At 38.8% G+C, this 22,352-nt stretch overlaps 3 protein-coding genes across 4 annotated transcripts in view; 1 reads left to right on the forward strand and 2 right to left on the reverse strand.

Moving 5' to 3' along the window:
* LOC107548422 (E3 ubiquitin-protein ligase TRIM9) overlaps window positions 1–7,187 on the reverse strand; it is a 60,741-nt gene extending 53,554 nt beyond the window's left edge. For both annotated transcript variants that reach the window (XM_016229086.1, XM_016229087.1), the window contains exon 1: window positions 6,398–7,187. In XM_016229086.1, the coding sequence (XP_016084572.1) occupies window positions 6,398–7,132 (735 nt within the window). In that variant the 5' untranslated portion in view covers window positions 7,133–7,187. The remainder of the gene's footprint in view (window positions 1–6,397) is intronic.
* A 2,077-nt stretch (window positions 7,188–9,264) lies between these two features.
* Window positions 9,265–11,733, reverse strand: LOC107548423 (exocyst complex component 8-like). Its single transcript, XM_016229088.1, has one exon. It carries the CDS (start codon window positions 11,618–11,620, stop codon window positions 9,566–9,568), a length of 2,055 nt encoding a protein of 684 aa, XP_016084574.1. The 5' UTR covers window positions 11,621–11,733; the 3' UTR covers window positions 9,265–9,565.
* A 1,103-nt stretch (window positions 11,734–12,836) lies between these two features.
* Window positions 12,837–21,228, forward strand: LOC107548399 (sprT-like domain-containing protein Spartan). The gene is made up of 4 exons (XM_016229063.1): window positions 12,837–13,337; window positions 15,958–16,057; window positions 17,873–18,024; window positions 19,261–21,228. Exons 1-4 carry the CDS (start codon window positions 13,042–13,044, stop codon window positions 20,354–20,356), a joined length of 1,644 nt encoding a protein of 547 aa, XP_016084549.1. The 5' UTR covers window positions 12,837–13,041; the 3' UTR covers window positions 20,357–21,228.
* Window positions 21,229–22,352: the final 1,124 nt, after the last annotated feature.

The following is a 22,352-nucleotide window of genomic DNA, read 5'->3' on the forward strand; positions in this document are numbered from 1 at the left end:
ACATGTGCTACAGTTTACTGTACATATAGAATAGTGAAATTTCCATGATCTAATGTACTGGTACTGAACTGTAATTATACTGTATGTGTAAGTATAAAACCCCTGTCAGCTCTCTCCTCTCTCCGTTGTTAGCATGCAGAGATTCTGATTGGTGTGTCATCAGTTTTGCTGCCTAATATTTAACTTACTCATTGTTGAACTTTTTGAGAAATGTGTCTTTGTTTAGAAAACTGAATTAATGGTTTGGGGAAAAAAGTGGCAACTAAAATCAGTTATATTAACAATCGAGAAAACTGCAATAAGACTAGATTCTTACCTGACTCTGCTATTAGTTTCCGTGATCGGCATCTTATTGATTTCATGTTATTGTTAGGGCTTATATCCATGATGAAAGTGAAGCGAGCGGTCGGAGAATCGGATCACCAAATAATTACGCGATGAATCTCAGACATATCCGGACGGGATCAGATTTCTCAGAGGACTTCTGAGTTACCTGAAAAGCAGTAATTATCTGATTCACGAACAACTGTAAAAACAATTAGTTAGTGAACTGGGCCGCGTTGTGGTTTTGACTCAAAAAGTTCCGGTTCATAAGAGTCATTTGTTAATGAAGCCGACCTCACTGGCACGCTGCGTGTGTGCGTGCATGCAACCATCGTGCAGTTTATTAAAAGACGTGTTTTTGCCATTATTTTGCGTTACTCTGTCATCTGAAAAGTAGCTCATGAAACACTGCTTACATTTATATTTTATTCTGGGATAATTCTGGGGTGGCACAGCTTTTTCTTAGGATGGCAGTTGCCACCCCGTGCCACCCGGTAGATCCGCCCCTGACTAGTACAACATCGCAATTTTTTTTCCTTACACTGAGGCCTATTTATGCCTCACAAAAAAGTAACTGTGTGACTTTATTTTTCGTAATTGTGGCTTTATATCTCCCAATTACAACATAATTTCTCATAATTACAACTTTATTTCTTGTAATTGTAAAATTATTAGGGCTGCCCTCGACTAAGGATTTTTCTGGTTGACTAGTAGTCGTTCATTTGAAGCATTAGTCGACTAATCGCACATTTTTTAATAAACCATTTAAATTATTATAATGAGCCTTTAGTTGCCTTCATAGACTAATAAGCGCTCAAGCACACGCATAAAGCTTGCCACCGTGCACCGGCAGAAGTAATGATTATGAATGTGTCAGGGAAAAACAGTAAGGAGACTGCATTATCATTTTAATAATTTGATAAACTAGCCTAGTGCTTTCTTTGTTTTCGGATTAAGAGATGAAGTCGGCGACACTGACTCGTCATCTCCGCAGTAGTGGACGCGCCTGTGTGCATGTTTCATACAGATTGCATAATCTAAGAATATGTTTTCCATTTGAATTGGTTCATTTGAAAATAAGACATTTCACTCTCTATAGATATATTTTTAATGTCTGTAAGGCAAAGATATAGACGGAGTTTCGCGCTCGAGACCGAGACGGCAGAAAGCGCCTCCTGCTTGTTTTCATTATTTTACAAAAGTGCGGTATTGTGAGTGCACACAAAATAAACGTGGAGATGTATTACTCTTATCTGTATGACCAAAAATGACGGAGTATTTTAGGCGTAAGTGAGGGCCCCAGCGCCTCCATCTGTCCTGCAGTGAGCGGGACAGATGGAGACTGTTCAGCTTCCACACACTAGAATAGCGCACATTTCTCTAGGTTATTAGATTGAGCGGCCATGTAAAGTTGCTAATACTTACATATTTCAGATGATAAGCCATATTTGAGTGGTCGATGAATGATAGTGGAGCGTTTGGATGTCCTGCCCATAGATGTACTGTATTACCACATAGACTAGCCATTAACGATCTGTTAACCACAGACTTCGCCTGTGGATTTTCTTTTTCTGCGACTAATTACATTTTGGTCTACTAACGATTAGTCGATTATTAGGGGGCAGCCCTAAAAATTATGTTATTATAATTTTACTTTATTTTGCATAATTGTGACTTTACACACAGTGTGACTTTATATCTCCAGATTGAGACTATTGTCACTTTATATATCGTAATTATGACTTTATTTAGCATAATTGTGACTTAATATTTTACAATGTGATTTTATGTTTCACAAATGCAAGTTTATTTGGCATAATTGTAACTTCATGTGACTTTATATCTTCAAACTGTGAACATATTTTTGTATTGTTGTGACTTTATTTCTCACAATTTCACTGTATATTTCACAATTGTGACTTTATTTAGCATAGTTGTGACTGTATTTTTACAGTGTGACTTTATATTTCCATATTGTGACTTTATTTATTGTAATTGTAACATTATAACACAATGTGATTTTATATTTCACAAACGTGACTTTACTTAGCATAATTGTGACTTTATATTGCAAATTTTTTTATATCTCCGAATTGTGACTATTTTTTACAACTGTGACTTTATATCTTCTTTATTTCTTGTAATTGTGTCTTTATAGTTCACAATGTCACTGTATATTTCACAATTGCAACTTTATTTCTTTATTGTAATTGTAACTTTATATTTCACAATGTGATTTTATATCTACAAATTCTGACTTCTTTTTTGTAATTGCAACTTTATATCTTGTCATTTTGATTTTATTTCTGTTAGAACTTTATATTTCACAAAATCACTTTATATTTCACAATTGTGCTTTTAGCCTAATTGTGACTTTATATTTTGCAATGTGACTATATATTTCCAAATTGTGACTTTATTATTCATAATTGACTCTATTTTTTATAACTGTGACTTTATTTTTCGTAACTGCAACTTCATTTAATGTACTGTAATTTTGACTACATATCGCAATTGTGAATTATACTTCACAATGTGACATTATTTACTGTAATTGTAACGTCTCATAATTGCAATTTTATATCACATTGTGACTATATATCTCTCCCTCTGATTTTATTTCTCAAAATGATCTGTTTCATTTTTACTCAAGGGTTGAAATAGGCTTCCAAACAATCTCACTGGGAAAAGATCTGAGAAGATATGTCAGGCTAATTCAGGCTTAACAGAGAATATTTTATGAGCCTGTATCTTTACTTGATACTGAACATTTCTCTTTATACAGTGTATTTCCCAGCAGAGCAGGTTATTATGTGTAATCCAGCAATAAAAAAATATAGTCAATGAGATTTCTCGCTTCTGAACTATCATAATCGATGGGAATCATTAGACATCAGTACTTAAGTCTGCAATCTAATGCTTTATTCACTAAAATCAACATATATGTCCCATCTTCATGATTCACAGCCCATTTTTGATTCATAAATGACTAGCAAAATGTCACAATCACCACTTAACTGATAAAGACCCAAAAGCGCCCCAACGTAGGATTAAAGAGATTCACGCTAAATTCAGACTAAAGGTTTGTTCTAATTTAACCGATCAATCTGATAGCTTCATGCAATACGTGTAAAATTATCTGTTCTGTCAGCTCCATCTGAATCCATTAAAGTGCATGAAGAAAAAACGAGGCCCAGCGGGAGGGTAGAATTTAGACTGACTCATACACACTCACACAGTTCCTCCCCGCCTACAATAAAATAGCACACACACACAATGACTCTCTCCATCCACTACACACAAGCTTTCCTCAATTTCCTACTACCCCCTGCCACTGCACAGCAGCTCACACACATACTGTACAGCACAAGGCACTTACATTGACCTACTCACACACATACAGCACACACTGGGGGCAGAGACAAGCACGAGTACAATCCGAGAGTGGACAGTATGTGTGAGTGTGTGTTAAAAGAGCTTAAAGGGTTAGTTCACCCAAAAATGAAAATTAGGCTGCGTTTTACTCACCCCCAAGGCATGCTAGGTGTATATGACTTTCTTCTTTCAGACGAATCCAGTCGGAGTTATATTAAAAATTGTCTTTGATCTTTCAAGCTCTATCAGTGCAGTCAGCGGGTGTTGCATTGCTTCAGTACAAAAGAAGTTAAATAAAAAGCGCCCATCCATTAAAAAAAAACGTCTCACACGGCTCCGGGGGGTGAACAAAGGCCTCCTGTAGCGAATCGATGCGTTTTTGAAAGAAAAATATCCATATTCATAACGTATGTCAGAGGATTTCGATATAAGCCAAGGGGAAACTGGTTTTCAAGTAAGGAAACTTTGCTTCCTTTGCTCCTGTTAACAAATGTTGGTTTTCATGAGACTCACCGGCGCATGCGCTGCGCTGAACTCATACGTCATGCTCCCGGAGCTGCTTCCGTGTACAACTGCTGGCGCAAGCTAGATTAAAGTGATTATTACGTTTTGAATATGGATATTTTTCTTACAAAAACACATCGATTCGCTACAGGAGGCCTTTGTTCTCCCGTATGAGACACTTTTTTTATGGATGGGCGCTTTTCATTTAACTTCTTTTGGACTGAAGCAATGCAACACCCGCTGACTGCAATGATAGAGCTTGAAAGATCAAAGACCATTTTTAATATAACTCCAACTGGATTCGTCTGAAAGAAGAAAGTCATATACACCTAGGATGCCTCGGGCGTGAGTAAAACGCAGCCTAATTTTAATTTTTGGGTGAACTAACCCTTTAAGTGTCAAAACCAAAAATGTGAACCCTCTCCTGCAGCACTTTAACAAGAACATGCATTTATTAGCCGAAACTCTTATTCAATAGATGCAGTAGATTTGATTCCTTGTTCAATACATTTGCAAGCTATTCCAATGTAGTTCAAATAACACCACACTGAAAATTCACTGAAGGGGGAAAAAAATCTGTCGTTATTTACTCGCCATCATCATGTCAAACTTTTATGTTGTTGTATATGGAACACAAAAGGATCTGAACATTTTCATATGAATGTCATGGTTAAAAAAGCACTGTAAATGTATTGAAAAAAATTACATTGAGAAATTAGGGTTTATTAAGGGTTAAGTATATTAGGGTTCTGTTTTTATTTTATTTATTTTTACTGAATGGAACTGAATTAACGAAAAGAACCTTTTTGGCCCAAAAAAAGGCGTGAGTAAAACGCAGCCTAATTTTAATTTTTGGGTGAACTAACCCTTTAAGTGTCAAAACCAAAAATGTGAACCCTCTCCTGCAGCACTTTAACAAGAACATGCATTTATTAGCCGAAACTCTTATTCAATAGATGCAGTAGATTTGATTCCTTGTTCAATACATTTGCAAGCTATTCCAATGTAGTTCAAATAACACCACACTGAAAATTCACTGAAGGGGGAAAAAAATCTGTCGTTATTTACTCGCCATCATCATGTCAAACTTTTATGTTGTTGTATATGGAACACAAAAGGATCTGAACATTTTCATATGAATGTCATGGTTAAAAAAGCACTGTAAATGTATTGAAAAAATTACATTGAGAAATTAGGGTTTATTAAGGGTTAAGTATATTAGGGTTCTGTTTTTATTTTATTTATTTTTACTGAATGGAACTGAATTAACGAAAAGAACCTTTTTGGCCCAAAAAAAGTTCTTCAGGATAAGAGATGAATTAACTAAACGAGTTGTTGATGACTGTGTAATAGTTATTTTAAGTTTATTTCAGTGATAAAATACACTATATGTTTCATTGATACATACATGAAATAGCACTTCAACAAGAATATAATCCATAAAATGTTATGATCTCATGTTTAGAATCCTAAAAGGATTCTATCTTTAAAAATAAAAGCTTTTAGCATCAATAGTTCCACGAAGAACCTTCAGTATATTAAAAATGTCTTCATATTCTTAGGGGAAAAGGCTTTTAAGAACATATTCTTTTAATATAAAGGTTTTTTGGGGAACCTAAAATGGTTCTTTTATTTGCATCACTATATATAAATGTTTTAGAACTATTGGGTCTTTTGATTAAATTCTCAAAAAAAAAAACTATATCTAAAAAATCTTCATCTGTAATGAACCACAGCAGGGGGTCCAAATATGGCAGTGATATAATCCTTAAAAGTTCAATATAAAAGAATTGTGACCCTGTCTTGTGAAAACCCAGCTAAAGTCACTTTTTGTGATTTGCTGTTTTCTACAATAAAACCATCCTTCATAAGGTAAAGAACTTTCTGTGAAAATGTAACCTTGATACCTTTAATACTGACGGAGCAAGACCATGCCAAAGATTGAAATCAGAGTGAAATCAAAACTTTGATGCTTGTTATATCATAATTAGATTTTGAGACTTTAGCCTGGATTTCACAGAGAGGGTCACAATTTCTTCTAAGATTGAAATGGCACTTCTTGGAACTTTTTTGGTGTGCATACTTGTTTTTATTTACTTATTTAAGGAAGACGAGTACCTTGGTGGGACCGTGGTATTCTTGAAAGTACTGCACTACATGGTCCAGCCACAGTGCCACACAATGCGTTAATTACCTTGTGTTGTTTCCACATGGCGGCCAGGGGCTTCACGTCGTGCTTGCTGTGTTTGCCCTCCTCCAGACACTGGTAGCACACGGGGGTCTTGCAGCTGACGCAGTACATGCCGTAGTTCTCCGCTTCGTGGTCCACGCAGCTCGCCTGTCTGCGCGCGGAGGCGGTCCCCTGCGCTGGAGCGGCCGGCGGCAGCAGCCGGTGCTTGGCCAGCGGTCCGCGGGAGGGGTGGCAGCGCTGCTGGCACGGAGCGCAGTAGAACACATCGCACTGCTCGCACATCACCGTGGCGTCCACCGGATTGCGGTCGCACAGCTGGCATTTGACGGAGGCGGCGCGGCTCTGCTGGTAGCGGGACACGATCGCCTCCAGCAGCCGGTTGCGCTGGAAGCCGCGGAGCCCGCGCTCCTCCAGGGACACGCTGCGGTGGCACAGCGGGCAGGTGATGGAGCAGTGGCGGTGCACCAGCGCCGGCGGGAACACGCGCACTCCGTTGGGAGACTTCAGGCACGGCGTGTATGAGCCGTAGCCACTGTCCGTCTCGCTGTACATGCTCATCTTGTCCATATCCAGATAGTCATAGTCCGAGGAGCATCGGTTCTGCGGAGGGGTCTCTCCCTCCGGGGTCTGCACGATGATATTCCGAGCACACGCCAGGCAGACATTATGAGAGCACGGTAAAATAATCGGCTCCTTGAAGAGAGAACCGCAAACCGGGCATTTCAGTTCTTCTTCCATCGCGTTCAATGAAATCAGAGCAGCACTACAGACGCGGACAGCTCCAGTTACCCGCTCCGCGCATGCGCAGTGAGAGAACGGTTGTGGGCGTTGTAGTCCCTACGCTGATACCCGCCGCTTCTGCTGACCACTTAAAAACTACAACTCCCGTAACTCCGCTAATTAAATGCAGCGAGAGGAATTTGTATTATCGTCCCGTATTCAAAGGGTCATAGGTTTGGCCTAATTTGCAATTTAAAGAAGCCCGTGTGTAAACAACCCCGTCAAAGGAGGACAGGCGTTGTAATTGTGCTGGCATCCGAGAGAGCTGACCAGTCGCCTATTTCTGTGAGTGGCCGTGAATAATTAGAGCAAGGAATTTTTCACAGCATGCATCGGGCTGCTTACAGTCCAACCCTGCCCACACAGTCTAATTACAGCACAGAATTAATGAGCACTTCATCACACCACCTTATCTAATGATTGACTAGTAATGGGGAAAATATTACATTCATATAAAAAATAAATAATGGGGAAAATATTGTACTCGTGTAAAAATCAATAATGTGTATTTATACATAAGCATTTATAGTAGCTACTTTTTTTCTTGAAATACATGGTTTAAAAAAACACACAAATAGTATAATTTTTCTAGTTTTAGGTTTATATACATACATACATACATATATATATATATATATATATATATATACAGTATGTATAGGAAAAATAAATAAGTGAAAATTGAGAAATAGGACAGAAAACGTCAATCACAAAAGATTTCTGATTAATGTCCAGTCCAATATAAACTAATAGTGCAGGGTTAAAATATGTATTTGACAATCAGGGGCACAAAGGCACATGCTTTTGTTCACTCTCACATGCCTGTCGTTTTATTCAGAGGCGCGAGACTGATCCGTGAGATTAGGCTGGGGGTCTGCCAAGACTAAATGAACTCCTGTCAAAACCCAGAGGGTGACGCATACAATACTGGAAAAACAGTGTCCATGTTGTGTGCATCAGTGCAAACCAGATTGCATCAAATAGTGAAGTTAGATATTCTTGCATGCATTACAATTCTTGTTTCAAATTGATTTAGAAGATAATTTCATTTCATAGTCCCATGAACAGTGCCAACACCTTAAACCTTTCCCCATCTTATCATTTTTAAATTAAAAGTTGTCTTTTAATGGAGGGTTAAAACAACGAAACACAAAACAATAAGACCTTGCTAATATTTGATCAAGGATATGAAGTCTGGCAGAGAACAGAAACAGCAGGATCAAAGAGAAAAGGAATATTTTTAATAACTCTGCCAAGACTTTGGCTTTGGGATTTTTAACAGAGCCTTATTTTTATTACACAATTCCCTGTACACCAGGGGGCACTACATTTAAAAGCTTCGACATCTGAAGCATAGCCTCAAAATAATACAGCATATTCATGATAAGTGTGTATAATGCACCTTGCTTTTTTAAACCAGATGTTTACTAGTTTATGTGTACAAAAACACACTCAAAAAAAGCAGTATATATAACAGTGTTTTCATCTCAACACCTGTCTTTTTGTTTGATTGAAATGACAAATGTAATTCTTTACATTTTAATAGGGCAATATGAATTTCCATTTACTTTAATAATATACAGTTCATTATAAATGATTAAAGAACCAACAGCCGATCTCTCGACAAAGCACAATACACTAAATATTATTACATTTAAGTGTTACACAGTTGCCATTTGGTTTAGACATAGAAGCGTTTCTGTTACAGAATAAAAAAAATAAAAGGTAATTACAATTTGTTTCTCTCAATTCTCACTTCTGAGAAAAAGAGCTCATAATATAAACTCGCAACAAGTCTGAATTTCAAAATATTAACTCAGAACTGAGATGTTAACTTGCTATTTCAATTCGAAGTTCATAAGCAATTCTGACAAATTCTAATCGTAAGCAATAAACTCACAATTAGACAATTCTGAATTGTGGGATATAAACTCGCAATTGAGAGAAAAAAGTCTGAACTGAGATAAAAATTTGCAATTAGTCACAGGACTGTACTTTTTTTTTTTTGCTCGCTTTACAACTTACATTCATTTATATCTCACAACGGCATATCTTGCCATTCTTTTTTTCTCAGAATTGCAAGAGAAATCAGAATCGTGAGATAAAAAAAAGTCACAATTACCTATTTTGTTTTATTCGGTGGCGGAAATTTAAAGGATGCAATTAGAGATTTTTTTTAATTCTCCTTTTGTGTTCTGTGTACAACAACATAAAGGTTTGTCATAAAGGTGAGTACAAAAAAAAAAAAGACAGAATTTTTATTTTCAGTGAACTATTCCTTTAAAGAGTGTGAGAGGTTAGGAGTGCATCGCAACACCAAAAATGAGTCACATGAGTGCAATGTAGTGAAATGTACTGAGATTTGAAGACCGACGTCCGAGCTCATCTCTATTAGACGAAGGACATGGTGCTCTCGGGGTTGACCCTGACAGACCGAGAGCTCTTCCTCAGATCCTGGAGCTGTTTGGCTGGTTTCCCGACTCCCTCCTCAAACCGCTTCTCCACAACAGGAAGCACCGTCTCATGCAGGAACGATGCGTTCTGCAGAATAAAGGCCTTTTTCTCGGCCTCCTGCTCGCAGCGCAGGCTGTAGTCCACATGCTGCACCGCCACCAGGATGATCTCCCGCAGGCTCTCCAGAAACACCATGTGCAGCTCTGGGAAGTACAGCTTCAGCCCTTCCTCCAGGAAGGCCATCATCTGCTTGGTGAAGGCCACAATGGTGTAGCTCAGGTTGACCCAGCAGTCTTCTCCCGTATACTGGTCGAAACTGCCGATCCCGCAGCTTCGCATTTCGTCCTTGAGCTTGGCCAGAGCTTCAGGAGTCATCAGGTTCATCCTACGCCACATCTCCTCAGAGTTACGATGCCTCGTTGCTTCTATGATGATGTCCTTCTGGCTTTGGAGAGCCGCCCTGATGTCTTTCACGAGTAACAACTGCAAAATGAAGGTCAGATCCAAGCCGATCTCGCTCAGCTGCCTGCAGTGCTCACTGGCGAACTTCACGCACTCTGCAGCCGTGGACAAGCTCTCTTTGCTGTCAAACACCTGCTTGCTGAAGGCATCTACGAACATCTTCATCACCGAGCGAGACCAGACCACAAAGGCGGAGTAGCAGCCAGTGTTGCCTGCGAAATCAGTCTCAAACTCCCTGGCGGTTTCAAGCAGGCTCGTGAAGAAGATGTTGCAGAGCTTTTGGATGTAAAGCAGCGTGGCGCCCTCGATGCGAAGCTGGCGGATGGCGGTTTGGACGGCCGCCGCTCTGTTTTTCAAAAACAGCTCACAGGCCTTCGTGGACTGTCCCAGGCGAATGAGTTGAGAGACGGCTCGCCGCGTAGCTTTAGGTCCTCCACGGAGCGAGCGATCAGGCGAGAGTTCGAACACCAGGACCTCCGTCAGCTGTCGAACCCGCTCATCCACCTTCCCCCTCAGCTCCTTCACGCGTGGGCTCACTGGTTGCTCCTTCAGATATTCGTTTAGCTTATCCAGAAGATCAACAGCACCCTCAAAGTCTCTCTGAGCGATGCACACGTCAAGGTCTTCTGGAAGCTCCTGGATCCATTCGGGACTGAGATCCACCAGTTCCTCTGAACCCAGAGGCTCGTCCTCATCAAACGGGTTTGTGGAGACGTCCTGCCGGACCGGCGACGCTGGCACCTCCTCTTCCTTTATGTTTTTGTCTTTCGCCACTTTGTTTTTCTTCGTTTCCTCCAGAATCTCCAGCCACTCTTTCTTGATCTTGCTGTTCTCGGCTTTGAAGATGCGGCTCTCGGGGAACATGAGGATTTTGAACATGTCCTTCATCGGAGGGTTGTCTTTTACGTTCACAACCGCAAAGCTTTCTAGATCATACAGCGCATTGTATTTGTATTTCACGGCTCCGCGTCTGTTCGCCAGCCAGGTTGCGATGAGCAGGCAATCGTTCATCAGAAACGCGTGAACCTTTTGGATCTGTGACATGTTGTCTGCGTCATACTCCAAAAGATCCCCATTATAGACCAGATATCTGCCGGGGGTTTCCATGATGTTCTTGCAGCCCTCCACTTTTTCCAAAAGTGTGGTCAGGGTTCTTTGTTTAACCTCTTCGGTTTCCTTTGGGAAGGCTGCCAGCATCTCTTTGGCTGCTTCGTCTTTATCTGTGGACAGGAGAGACTGTGTAATGCTCTCCATTATGCTCTTCTGCTCGGTGAGAATGTGACTCAGCTGATACATCTCACTTTCCAAGTAAGAAATCTCCTTGGCTGTCTCAATAAACTGTCTGTAGTTTTTATAAACATTTTTCTTCAGGTTCTGCGCGGTTTCGTCGGCCAGTGTTTGTATTTTCTGACGGTGCTCTTGTAGGTCTCGGTCCCCGTCCGACTGCTGCGAGAGCTGCTGCACGTACGATTGAGGGTCAAAATTAGGGCATTCCAGCAACTTACGCAAACGATTTCCAGTGTCTGCCATTTCTTTGTTCGATGTTACGGCGAAAATGAAACACAAATGTGAGGATAAATGCGTGAAAATCCGGCTCTCAGCTGCAGAGCTGCTCGCTTCCTCAACGCAGGCGACGCCCGACGCATCACGTGACGCGCGAGCGTTTCAAAGTACTGAGCACGCATAACAACACAGAGTCACTCACTTATACTATGTTTGAATAATTTAATACTAATTACATGTACATCTAGTAAGACGTTGTTGTTTGTGTCTGGTGTATGGCACATGTCTTTTAGCGTTGCTGTCCGTGTTAATAAGCATAATAAGTAAATAAATAAAAAGCTTGACTACAAAAAAACCCCCACATCGGGTCAGTAACTGTCAAATGTATGTATATACATGTTATATTTTAATTCATACACTTTTATTGCAAACGTAGCTTAAAGTAGTACATATTTATATAACGTATAGAATTATACAGTATTAAAACTGTACACACGGCTTAACATTTGTGACCCTGGAGCACAAAACCAGTCATAAGGGTAAATATTTTGAAATTGAGATTTATACATCATCTGAAACGGAATAAATAAGCTTTCCATTGATGCATGGTTTGTTAGGATAGGACCATATTTGGCTGAGAAACGACTATTTCAAAATCTGGAATCTGAGGGAGCAAAAAAAAAAAATCAAAATAGTGAGAAAATCGCATTTAAAGTTGTCCAAATGAAGTCTTTAGCAATGCATGTTACTAATCAGAAATGAAGTTTTGATATATTTACAGTAGGAAATTTACTAAATATCTTCATGGAACATGATCTTTACTTAATATCCTAATGATTTTTGGCATAAAAGAAAAATCGATAATTGTGACCCATACAATGTATTGTTGGCTATTGCTACAAATATCCCCCAGCGACTTAAGACTGCTTTTGTGCTCCAGGGTCACATTTTATAAACGCAATAAAAGTAAATTGTCTTTATTTTATTAAATATGTCATTAAATGCCCATCTGAGTAAAACCCAGAAAAACCTAATTGAGTGTGTCACCTTATCGGTAGGAAGTGTTCAGAGTAAAATATTTGCAGAAGTATCCAATATTCCTTCTAGTAATTAATAATTAAATATCAAATAATAAATAACTGACCAATAAAATGACAAAAAAAACTAATAATTCTACGATTTGTCGTTGTTTGTGTGGATCTAGCAACTCCGTGCAACTATTTTTATTGGTCACCATTTTACGTCTCCAGTTCCAGGGGTTGTTATTTTTGTAGCGTTATTGTAATGCATATTTTAACATCTCCAATGTTGCTCTGTTCGTGCATATAACGTAACATTATAACTATTAGACTTACAAATACATTTCCCCAGCATTCCCAACTCTGTGTGACTTCACGGTTGGCCAGCAATGTGGCTCTCACAGGGCTCTAGTGGAAAGCAGACTGAAGATGGAGGACGAAGACTTCTTACTCGCTCTTCGCTTACAAGAGCAGTTTGATCAGGAGACCGCGACTGATGAAGACCACCCGTCCAGCAAGAAGCGGAAGATTGAGTCCTCTGGGCTGATGGATGTGATGTCTTACTCCCAGCCCAGTCCAGAGAGACCGCTGTCCATCGTGGACGCGTCGTGGGAGATGCTGGACCCCAGTCCGGACGTGAGGGCCATGTTCCTGCAGTTCAGTGACCAGTTCTTCTGGGGGAAACTCAGCGGGGTGGAGGTCAAGTGGAGTCCGCGGATGACACTGTAAGAGCCACACATCTAGCGGACAGCACGATGCAGTCTGGTGCTCACCAGAACCTGTATTAGAGAGACAGATGACTTTGACTTATGTTCATTTCTGGCCGACACTGCGTGCATAATTATTAGGCAAGTTGATATTCTTCTGATCATATTTTTTCCAAGCACATTTGACCAATTCCTAACCACATCAATCGTAATAACTACATTTAATCATTTATAAGTGATATATAATTGTCCACGAAGGCTTGAAGTGAAAACTCCTTATAGTCAGGTGCAGTGTTGGGGAAAGTTACTTTTAAAAGTAAAGTAATGCATTACAATATTGCGTTACTCCATAAAAAAGTAACTAATTACGCTACTTGGTTACTTTTTATGGAAAGTAATGCGTTGCGTTACTTTTGCGTTACTTTTTAAATCTGGACAGGGCTTGCTTGTTTGTTTTTAAAATAAAAAAGTTCTATTTTTGGCGAATATAAAAGCCTTTTCACACCAAAAGTGAAATGAATAAGCCTCAGGCTGAAGGGAAAGTACATTTACGTCCGTACAGTAGAATGCAGAAGAAGACATTTATATAAAAGACACAAATGTTTGTCTAGAGTAATTTGTGCTTATTAGTACGCTTGAACTGGATCATCGAAGGTCAGAAGCAAAGACATTGCTTAATAGAATGGGATTAAATACATAAAGGATATTTGTGTTGTTTAACATTTAACTATTGCAGGTTTGCGTCATATTCTGAGTTACATTATTTTTGTTCATTTTAATAGAATGGGATTAAATACATAAAGGATATTTGTGTTGTTTAACATTTAATTATTGCATTATTTTTATTAATTTTGAGGAATACTGAATATGTGGTTTTTTGTGTGTGAGATGAATTCATGCATATTCATATTTATTTAGAACTACAGTAACATCTTCTGATTTCTCTCAACATGAGGACAGGAGAGCTGTCAGTCAATAAATTGGAAAAAAAAAAAGTTACTCGCGTTAATTATTTGAAAAAGTAACTCAGATATTCTCTTGTAAATTAAAAAGTAATGCGTTACTTTACTAGTTACTTGAAAAAAGTAATCTGATTACGTAACTCGCGTTACTTGTAATGAGTTGCCCCCAACACTGTTCAGGTGTGCATAATTATTAGGCAGGTTTTCTTTTACAGATAAAGTGAGCCAAAAAAAGAGAGATTTAATTCAGACTGAAAGTCACAAAATTATTAAATGCCCATGAGAAAGATGCAGTACTAGAATTTGTGAAGTTAAGGCATGACCATTGGACAGTGAAATGCTCCTTGGGTCAGCAAGGTCAGGAAAAAAACCAAAAAAGACACGTTGGAGATCAAAAGACACGTTACCTACATGTTAACTTCCAGAATCTGGCAGTAAGTTTTGGGAAGTTATTTTTAGTCCATCTCCTATCCTGAAAAGTATGGAAGTCCGTTTCCGCCACTGAATAAAAAAAAAATTTTTTAAAAAAGGTAATAGCGGTAATTGACTTTTTTTCTCAGAATTGTGAGATATAAACTCGCTATTGCAAGTTATAAAGTCAGAATTGCGTGATATAAATTCGGAATTGCGAGTTAAAGTCCAAATTTGAGAGGGGAAAAAAGACTGACATGTTCTCAGAATTGCGAGTTTATATCTCACAATTGCAAGTTATAAAGTCAGAATTGTGAGATAAAAAGTCGCAATTAACTCTTTTATTTTTTATTAAGTGGCGGAAACGGAGTTTTGGGAAGTTATTTTTAGTCCATCTCCTATCCTGAAAAGTATGGAAGTCCGTTTCCGCCACTGAATAAAAAAATTTTTTTTTAAAAAAGGTAATAGCGGTAATTGACTTTTTTTCTCAGAATTGTGAGATATAAACTCGCTATTGCAAGTTATAAAGTCAGAATTGCGTGATATAAATTCGGAATTGCGAGTTAAAGTCCAAATTTGAGAGGGGAAAAAAGACTGACATGTTCTCAGAATTGCGAGTTTATATCTCACAATTGCAAGTTATAAAGTCAGAATTGTGAGATAAAAAGTCGCAATTAACTCTTTTATTTTTTATTAAGTGGCGGAAACGGGCTTCCATACTAAACTTACGGCCAGATTCTGGAAGATAAGTTCTTGAAAGAGTGGTACAAGAGGATGTGGTGCTGGTCCTTCAAGAGTCATAAAGCCTTAACCAAGCAAAGTCTCTGAGAACCTGACACATTGCTCTTCTGGAGACTCCAGGTAGGTTGCGGTTCTGAAAAATGGTGGCGCTGGAGACTAAACGGTTCCTGATGGTTTCACACCTAATTCTTTTGCACTTAGCATGTGTCTTTTCTTCTCCACCTGTTTTTTTCTGACCGTGCTGACAGCATTTCGCTGTCCAATGGTCATGCCTTAACTTTGCAAATTCCAATATTGCATCCTTCTCATGGACATTTAATTAATGGGCATTTTGGAATTATATATCACTTATAAATGATTAAATGCCAAATTAATAGTAGTTATTAAGATTAATGTGGTTAGGAATTGGTCAAATGTGCTTGGGAAAAAAAATATGATCAGAATATCAACTTAATAATAATTAAGTTGATAATAATAATTGTTGATAATAATTATGCACGCACTGTAATGTTTGACTCCCTCAGATGTGCTGGTGTTTGCTCTTATGAGGGAAGAGGAGGCTTGTGTTCTATTCGACTCAGTGAGCCACTCCTGAGGCTCAGACCCCGCAAAGATCTTGTACAGGTTGGTTAAACTTTTTTTTTTTCACTTTGAAAGTTAAAATAGAATCAAAACATCCCCATTTAATTCCTTAACCATTTAAATATTTTAGTGTAATTCAAAAAAAGTCCTCCAATAGATATTAAATGGTTTTTATTAAATACACATTAGAATAACTTATATTGCTAGTAATATTTCAAGATGAACATTTACTGTAAATTAGGTTTAACAATATTGTAACCGTGATATGTAACAAATAGGGCCTTTCGCACCGCGGGAACCTTTTCATAGTACCAGAACTAATTGTGGAATTACCCACTTTTTGGCATTTTCGCACCGCCAGAACTGGGTGCGATTTCTACTCCGGAGCAGGGTCTAACCAGCACAACTGGTACTAATCGTGACGTAAGTAGACATTGATTGGCCAAACTCGTACGAAAACGCCCTCACCCGCCATGATTTAAAACGCCGTGAGAACATACTGTAAACATTGTGTCAACTTATTTCGCAAGTATGGAGAACAGCGATAGATGGACGGACGCTGAAGTGCAGGCACTTGTAGCAAATGTAGCACTGCCAGTTGTCGTTGGAGATACTTAGTCCTCTTTTCCATTCTTTCAAAAATCGTCCCAGTACTTTAGTACTGTACATTTAGTTCTGGGACTAAAGCGGTGCGAAAGGCCCTAAACAGTCTTACTGGTTGATTTTACAATATAAAATGTTAGAATAACATTTTAGAGTTTTAGAATAGCATAGAATATTTCAAGATGAACATTTACTGCAGCTTATGTTTACTTATGTTCATATTTTTTTAAAAAGATAAAAATTGTTTTAAAATTAGGAACTATTATCTTTCAGTCCTCTTTGTATTGCTTTGCATTAAGTTTTGCCCCCACAGTAAAAGCGACAGAGCTTTGATTATACAACTAAGAATTTAATTCTAATCTTACTAAGACACATTATTGGGAGATATCGGCCAAACAGAAAAACTTATCAGCCGATGCCGATATTTGAAATATGCCAAATATCGGCCGATATATATCGGCATTGGCGATATTTCAGTCGACCACTAATATCGAGTGACAAATGATATTTACAATAGGCCTGTATGCATTTTATATAAATATTCTGTAATAATGTAATAAATATGTCATTGATTTACATTACAAGCTATTGGATTTTCATTTTACTTTTTTGGCCATATAAATAACTTTTGCACTAAATTGCATATTTTTTTTCCCAGTTTTGGCTTCGGAATAAAAGTGAAGTGTTTTTTATCAGGGTATGAGCACTATATTCTCACTAAATAAAATTGTATAGACCATAAAAGTATCAAATATGATACAAAACATCAAACATATGCAACCGTTTTTGACAACATGAAGGTTTGAAGGTTCAATAAACTGTTCTATTGAAGAAAAAAAAGGGGGGGGATTTTTCAGGATATTATTTTTATATTTTATTTTATATTTATTATTATGTTGTCCTCATTTGTAAGTCGCTTTGGATAAAAGCGTCTGCTAAATAAATAAATACATTTCATATGTCAGGCTTTACAGGGTTAATTCATGTTTTGGTCATATTGTGCACAATTCAACACTGTTCACACAACACTACACCTTATTCTAAATAAAAAAAGGTTTGTTTTTGTAATCTATCATTAAAATGTAATAACTTGATCCATCTCTTAAGCATCTTTTTTCTTTCTGCTTTATGTGAGGAAAATTTAAATTCTCATTTACTTTTATTGTGTTTTTACGTTTCTGTCAGATTATGTACCTTAAATGTATTTTTTGATCAGCTGCATCTTGATTTTAATGTCACTGTTTCTTTCCTCAGACTCTTCTTCATGAGATGATCCACGCTCTTCTCTTTGTGACTCAAAACAACAGAGATCGAGATGGCCATGGTCCAGAGTTCTGCAATCACATGAACCGAATCAACCAAGCAAGTGGCACCAACATCACTGTAAGATGCGATTCCGATATTCAGTATTAAACCATATCCAGTTTGACGTCACCGTTCCCAGGGTCCAAATGCTCTATTATATCCCAAAAGCAAACACAAGTGGTGCTAATAAATACTAACAGTGTGTTGTAGCACCACCGAAAAATCATGATCCTAACCTTTACTTCCATACCGAAATCTGTTGGCCAGACAGTGAGTAATCTTTTATGAATCGTTAAAATATTGGTGACTGGGACACCATAAACCTGAAGACTGTAGCGTAGAGCATAGCTGCCTCCCAAAAGACGCACTATGTACTTATGCACCCAAATGAGCGGCCATGGCCATTAGGAAATTGAATGTGTTTCTTACCATATTATTTTAATGTATTGTCTTAATTATAAGCACACTGGGTTGTAGCACAAACAGTTTTACTATTTATTGCACTTTGTTATTCTTCTGGTTATTTCCCTACTGTGGCTAATGAAGCGGAAGTCTCGCACATTCACAGAAAACGGCTTACTTCCACATTGAAAAATAAGGTGGATACCACTTCCTGGGTTGATTGCGATCACTTCTGTATCTGCTTCTTCGCCCTGTTTTGATCCAGAAATTTTAACCACTTTCAGAAGATGTGCAATAGCGCCACCTACCGTATAACAGTGAATGTTTCTAATATATTTCAGAATAGATTTAAATAATGCTACAGTCAGGCCATGTTGTTTTTTTCCATAATTACTATTATACCATGTGGTGCTCTGTACCAGCAATGTGCAATAATTGTGCAATTTCAGTAATCAGACAAAACTGCAATACAACAACAAACATTATGCTTAATAAACTTTTTTTTTAAAGTTTAATGGGACATAAGACTATTAATTTCACATTTCTGTACTAGCTAAATTAAACTGTATTGTATTGTCCCTTCGTTGATCGCTTAACTACATTTTACGTTTGGAGCCGCTGCCATTGTAAGTTTTTCCATATGATGTTGCAGAGGTCAGGTGGTACAAGTGGCAGCTCTCGGAAAATTCAGAGTTTACGAGCAATAATTATGGATTGTACAAAGACGCGAACGCACCTTAAGGTTTCATGAACACAAAACTTCTCTGCCATTGGTCAAACAAACAGATCCCACCCCAAACTAATTCCATTGGTTGAGCTAGGGTTGCAATATGGAGTTGATCAAACAAACAAAGAGTAATGTTTTGATAGCCCCACATTGTATGCTTTTCTAGAAAATCAAACTTTAGCTTCAAATGACTGAACTATATCAATATGTATTGTGTTGCAGGCTCTGGCTCACAAGACATCAGAAATGTCATTCCATTCAATGGGAGAGGGTTTGTTCTTGGAGGGACTTCCACGAACAAGCAGAGTCAGAGTCCTCCTAAAGCACAACCCGAACCTCTCGCCTCTCCACCTGACTCACCGCTCCTTCCAAGACTGCAGCCCAGCGAGGCAAACTCGTTCAAAAGAGTCAGCTCAGGTGCATCGAATGTTCCCCGCAGAAAGTCTGTTAGTAACACTAATGCCTTCGTCAACGTCGACGGCTCGCCTGTGAGAATTTCCAAAGTCAATTACGTAAAAGGCAAGCAGAGGTCGGTACGAGATCTCTTCCAGGCCATAGTCCTCAAATCTCCAGAGAGAGCAGTCATTGCTGCTGGTTCCTCCAAGCCTGCCGCAGATGCCTCAACAGCAAACCCTGCTAAATGTAAGGGACCATCTTCATCTAGTGCCTTAGACGGGCAAACTAGCCTGATCAGTAACCATCACTCATACAGTGCCACAATGCCAAAGCCAGAGTCGCATGACTCGCATCTCTCCAAATATTTCGGCAGCAGTGCTCAAACGTCGAAATCCCAAGATTCACAGTCGAAAACTTTGGGAAGCCCCCAAAAGTCTGCAACTGGAACGGGTTACTTTTCCAAGCTCTTCGTAAGTAACCCAAAACTAGAATCAGATGCTTCAAGCTCAGGATTCCGAAACACTGGCGGTCCCCAAAGTTCACATGCTTCAGTTCCTTCAGGGTCCGGTTCCAAGCACTTTGGAGGCTCCGAAAAGCCTGAATCCAACTTTCCAAGCCCTAGGAGCATCGGCAGCCCCAGGACATCAGGGACGACGCCTTCAGGAGCCAAGAAGAGATCATGGGACGACCATAAATCTGAACATATCTTTGATTACTTCCAGCAGACAAATGGCAAGTCCTCGACGTCCACAGTGCAGCAGAGAGAGGAGGTGGAAGACTGCATTCTGCTAGTCAGTGATCAGCAAGCAAACAATCCTCCAATCCTGATCACCGTCCACTGCCCCGTCTGCCACATCAAAGTCCCAGAGTCCACAATTAATGAACATCTGGATTCCTGTCTGTCATAATCTCTGAGAGGAAGTACAGGCCGTAAGGCTTTAATAAAGCTAGGAGAGGTGTTTTGCTGTGATATTCCATTGCTCAGGTATAGCTTCAAATAGAAATATTAAATATTGTTTTATGTCATAGTAGTGAGATATTTTCATTCCAATGCAATAGCTATAAGCGACAGTTCTTAAAATAAATGTAATTTAAGTCTACAAAGCGCGCCATATTTGCTTTTGCACTTACTGACTTATTCTACCTCATTTTTGCATCATGGGAAGAATGTTGTTCGTGATTGACAGCTTAGTTGAAATTGAGCTAGTGGTTTAAAGAGGCGTCACTCGCTGTCCTTTTGTGGGTTGATGTCCGCGGTTCATGTCGAATCAGCAGTACTGAATTTTGCACGCGTTGGCTGTCCGCTGTGGGATTTAGACGTGCTTAGCTTTCCGGATCAGGCTTTGCAAGGTCGCTTTCATCTCGGTGTCGTCAATAACAGCTCTGGCAGGTTGGCCCATGAGTGGGGGGGCGGAGCTTGTGCCACCTTCTGCATAATAATTTCACATCTACTTTGTGCCCTAGAGGAATGCATGCATTCAAAAATTAACCCCACCCAGAAGTGAATATTGGGTGTGCAGGTTAAAACCTTCTGATGTAATAATAGTCATGATATATTGTTAAGTCACGAGTATTGTTGTTTCAAAACCAGCGACCCACCTTTGAAGGAAACAATGCCTGATGACGAGTTCACACGCTTTGGCGTGGTTCACTCAAAGGCCCGTGCGCATAACGTTGATTTACGTAAAAAGAGGCAGGACGCATTGATTTGTTTAGTGTTGACATGCTGCAGGCTTCAGGGATGTCATTTGTAATGTATGCGTGTCGTTTTAACATGCACTACAGGAAGCACATGTTTGAAAGTTCGGAAAGAACTTAATGTTCATATATCAAAAGTTTTTGTCTTTGATGCCCAAATAGTTTGATTCGAATGTTCGCAACTAGCCCAACAATGTTCACTTCGAATTGTCTCGAGACAAAGTTAAGTTCATTTTAACTTGACTACCATATTTTTAAAATGCTGTCATGCGTGAGGTGCTGCAAATAGACACGACGACAATAGTAAAAGCACCTGTTTACATAAAACAATAAGAAAGTAAAGTGCGGTAGTAATAAACTGAAAAAGACAAGGTCTAAGATGTTAATTTTAAAAGTATAACTACTTTTACCTTTACCTTTTGAACTCTTTTATGCGCAAGATGCTGCAAGAGACTTGAGTCTAACATGTCCATGTGTTTACACGGAAAAACGATGGAAAAGTAGCATAGTGGAATATAAAAACACCTACTGTGTGAACGGATCCTTACAATGTATGCTGTGGTCAAGCTAAATTTCATGTCATTGTGTAAATAAATTAACAGGAGTGAAATAAGAGCTCAAGTTTTTAAAGATTAAGCACTGACTGACTAATGGTGTTCATTTCTTCTTCGGAAATGTGTATTATCGTACTGATTTGTGTCATTTTATCAAACAGGACTGAGGGTTTTAGAGTGACACAAACCACAAAAATATTGCACGTAGCTGACTATACTGTTATTTTCCCAGCAGAAGTTATTTCACTTCCTGGAGGATGATTGAAAATTGTGAAAATTATTGAAAATTTGATCCATTATACAGCATGAAACCATTGTAAATGGATTTTAGCCAAATTTCCCCAAGCAGAATATCGTAGTCATGTCATACCCTTCATCATAATGCGTGTCTTGTGTTAACACAGTACAGAACAGAAGAATGACACAAGAGCCAGTAAAAAGTGAATTGTTTGGATCTATATTGTCATGACAGAATGTCCTCATGGTCAGATCTTTATCCTACTACACTGTTCTGAAGAGTATCCAACACAGATAAGATAACAGTTTCAGCCACACTGTGCATTTCATTTGTTGTGTTCATTGTGTGTATGTAGTTGTTTGGATGGTAAAGGAGGCCGTGAAGTTTAGCAGCTTTGTGTGTGCGTGTGTGCGT

Source organism: Sinocyclocheilus grahami, unplaced genomic scaffold, assembly GCF_001515645.1.
Source record: "Sinocyclocheilus grahami isolate Dianchi unplaced genomic scaffold, SAMN03320097.WGS_v1.1 scaffold347.1, whole genome shotgun sequence".
NCBI classification, from domain to species: domain Eukaryota; kingdom Metazoa; phylum Chordata; class Actinopteri; order Cypriniformes; family Cyprinidae; genus Sinocyclocheilus; species Sinocyclocheilus grahami.

What these genes read in the sequence shown, in the direction of transcription:
- LOC107548399 (XM_016229063.1), top strand. Translation starts at nt 13,042, where the DNA reads ATGGAGGACGAAGACTTCTTACTCGCTCTTCGCTTACAAGAGCAGTTT. An exon ending in TGGAGTCCGCGGATGACACT is followed by an intron (nt 13,338 to 15,957) that starts GTAAGAGCCACA and finishes TGACTCCCTCAG; the next exon opens with ATGTGCTGGTGTTTGCTCTT. An exon ending in CCCGCAAAGATCTTGTACAG is followed by an intron (nt 16,058 to 17,872) that starts GTTGGTTAAACT and finishes TTCTTTCCTCAG; the next exon opens with ACTCTTCTTCATGAGATGAT.
- LOC107548423 (XM_016229088.1), bottom strand. Translation starts at nt 11,620, where the DNA reads ATGGCAGACACTGGAAATCGTTTGCGTAAGTTGCTGGAATGCCCTAAT.